Source organism: Brachyhypopomus gauderio, unplaced genomic scaffold (assembly GCF_052324685.1).
Source record: "Brachyhypopomus gauderio isolate BG-103 unplaced genomic scaffold, BGAUD_0.2 sc597, whole genome shotgun sequence".
NCBI classification, from domain to species: domain Eukaryota; kingdom Metazoa; phylum Chordata; class Actinopteri; order Gymnotiformes; family Hypopomidae; genus Brachyhypopomus; species Brachyhypopomus gauderio.
The window spans coordinates 1-2500 of record NW_027507418.1 but is presented as its reverse complement, the minus strand read 5'-3'; the positions used below and the strand labels follow the sequence as shown (position 1 = coordinate 2500).

The following is a 2500-nucleotide window of genomic DNA, read 5'->3' as shown; positions in this document are numbered from 1 at the left end:
ACTTAATAAAGTTAAATATTTATACATATACTCGAAATGATTTGAAATAATTCGCTTTTTTATCACATTATTTAATGGTGGTTTATTTCCAAAACGCCCAATCTTAACGTCTTCACGTTCTCTCATGTTTCGTCCTGGAATTACAAGAGGCTCGTATTTGTTAACGTAATACAAGAGAACTGTTCAGTCAGACAGATATTTGTTGTGAAACGAAGTAGTTACAATTTTGAGCATTTTCAAGTATTTTAGCCCAAATTCCAGCACCTTCCAAACCTGGAACACAATGCAACATTAAAATTTGTAAATGTTCATTCCCGTTTTTGATGGGTGTTTCTTTTTACTACCACATATCGATTCGGAGACACGGTCACTCGAGAAAGTATAGCCTAAGGAGGGAGGTAACTTTTCTACATAATGTCCGGAATGCGGAATGACCCACAAGTCAATCAAATGACACCGCCGTCATCCATCCAGCGCTGATGAGCGCCAGTGAGAGGATCATATTTCGGCCACAAAACATATAACACGAACGTGTGTGGTTTATTATGATTTGACGGAATTTTCCCCCCAAAAAATCAAATGACGGAAATCTGTCGTAGTGACGGAGAACTTTAACCCATGCATTACACACACACACACACACCCCCTCTATAAATGTACATTACACACACACACACACACACACACACACACACACCCACCCACCCACCCACCCTCTATAAATGTACATCACACACACACCCCCTCTATAAATGTACATCACACACACACCCCCTCTATAAATGTACATCACACACACACACACACACACACACCCTCTATAAATGTACATCACACACACACCCCCTCTATAAATGTACATTACACACACACACACACACACACACCCCTCTATAAATGTACATCACACACACACCCCCTCTATAAATGTACATTACACACACACACACACACACACCCTCTATAAATGTCCTGCTTACATCTGTTTGGTGTCTTGAGTAAGAACTCCTTTGCTCCTCAGTTTGTCCTGATGTTTCTCTATTTCCAACATTTTTCCATACGTGTCCTGGAATTGAGAAGATCAGTCCAGTTAAGAACAGAGCCAGATCTGAGTGGACCTCATGCTCACGTCTAATCGCAGCTGAGCCAGACTTCAGGAACGTTACTGACAGCTGGATGTAACCAGGACAGGATACTCACACACAGTCTGAGTAAAGAGAAAAAAAAGCAGATAAAACACTGAAGAGCCTTAAAAATCACCCACACGTGCACGCGCACACACGCGCACACACACGCACACACACGCGCACACACGCGCACACACACTCATCTTGGCCTCCTTGGGCCTGGCTGGGTTTAATTGTGTGTAGGGAAATTGAATTGAGCAACTCTAGGGTACTCACACGCACACAGACACCCCCCCACACACACAGACCCCACACACTCTCACACACACTCACAGATCCCCAAACACACCCCCCCCCCACACACACACACACAGACCCTCACACGCACACACAGACCCCCTCCCCCACACCCCCCACAAACACACACACACAGACCCCCAAACACACATACACAGACCCCCCCTACACACACAGACACAGACCCCCCCCACACACACACACACACAGACCCCACCCCTACCCCACAAACACGCACACACAGACACCCACACACACATGCCACACACTCACAAACCCCCCCCACGCGCACACACACACCCACCCCACCCACAGACCCCCAAACACACACACACACACACACACACACACAGACCCCCCCCCCCCCCCCCCCCACACACACACACACACACTCTCTTTCCTCACGGCGGGAAGAGTCTCCATGCGGAGCTGGGTGGCGTTCTCAGGCACGCTTGTCTAAATTGGCATCGCGCCCACGAGCCTGGAGTGCCCGTCAGGCACGGCGATGGAGCGGAGCGGTGTGAGAGGGGCGGTGCAGGGCAGCGAGGGTGGAGGGGGGTGGAGGAGGTGGAGGGGGTGGCAGCCACATGCTGCTCACGTCAGGCCGTCTCCCCTCGGCCACACCACAACTCATTTCCCCAGCAATTATTCCACAGCTGTTTGTTTAATTCCTTCCTGATAGAGTGCGTCTAATCCACACACACACGGCAAATAGACAAACACCGGGCAGAAGGCAATTTTCAGCCTCGCGCAAAGAAAGGTGTAAAGAAATAGAAATAAATAAAAAGAAAGAAAAGGAAAAATGGACGAAAAAAAGAAAAAGGTAGGGGTTGGAAGATGAGTGAAACACACACGACCCTTTCAGATCCGTAAAGAGACGGAGGAAGATGCCACTGATATGAAAGGGTGGGGGTGTGGGGCCGTGGAGCGGGGCAGTATAGACACACACACACACACACACACACACACACACACACACACACACACACACACACACACACAGGTCTGATCTTACACGCATGAGGGAGCAGAAGGCGGGTCTGATCTTACGCGCATGAGGGAGTAGAAGGCGGGTC

The 2500-nt window shown here is 48.8% G+C and overlaps 1 protein-coding gene across 1 annotated transcript in view; it reads right to left on the bottom strand.

The window, feature by feature from the left end:
- Positions 1-1443, bottom strand: part of LOC143506897 (small ribosomal subunit protein uS9m-like) — a 6111-nt gene extending 4668 nt beyond the window's left edge. The window contains exon 1 of the mRNA XM_076996483.1: positions 981-1443. Within this exon, the coding sequence (XP_076852598.1) occupies positions 981-1051 (71 nt within the window). The 5' untranslated portion in view covers positions 1052-1443. The remainder of the gene's footprint in view (positions 1-980) is intronic.
- Positions 1444-2500: the final 1057 nt, after the last annotated feature.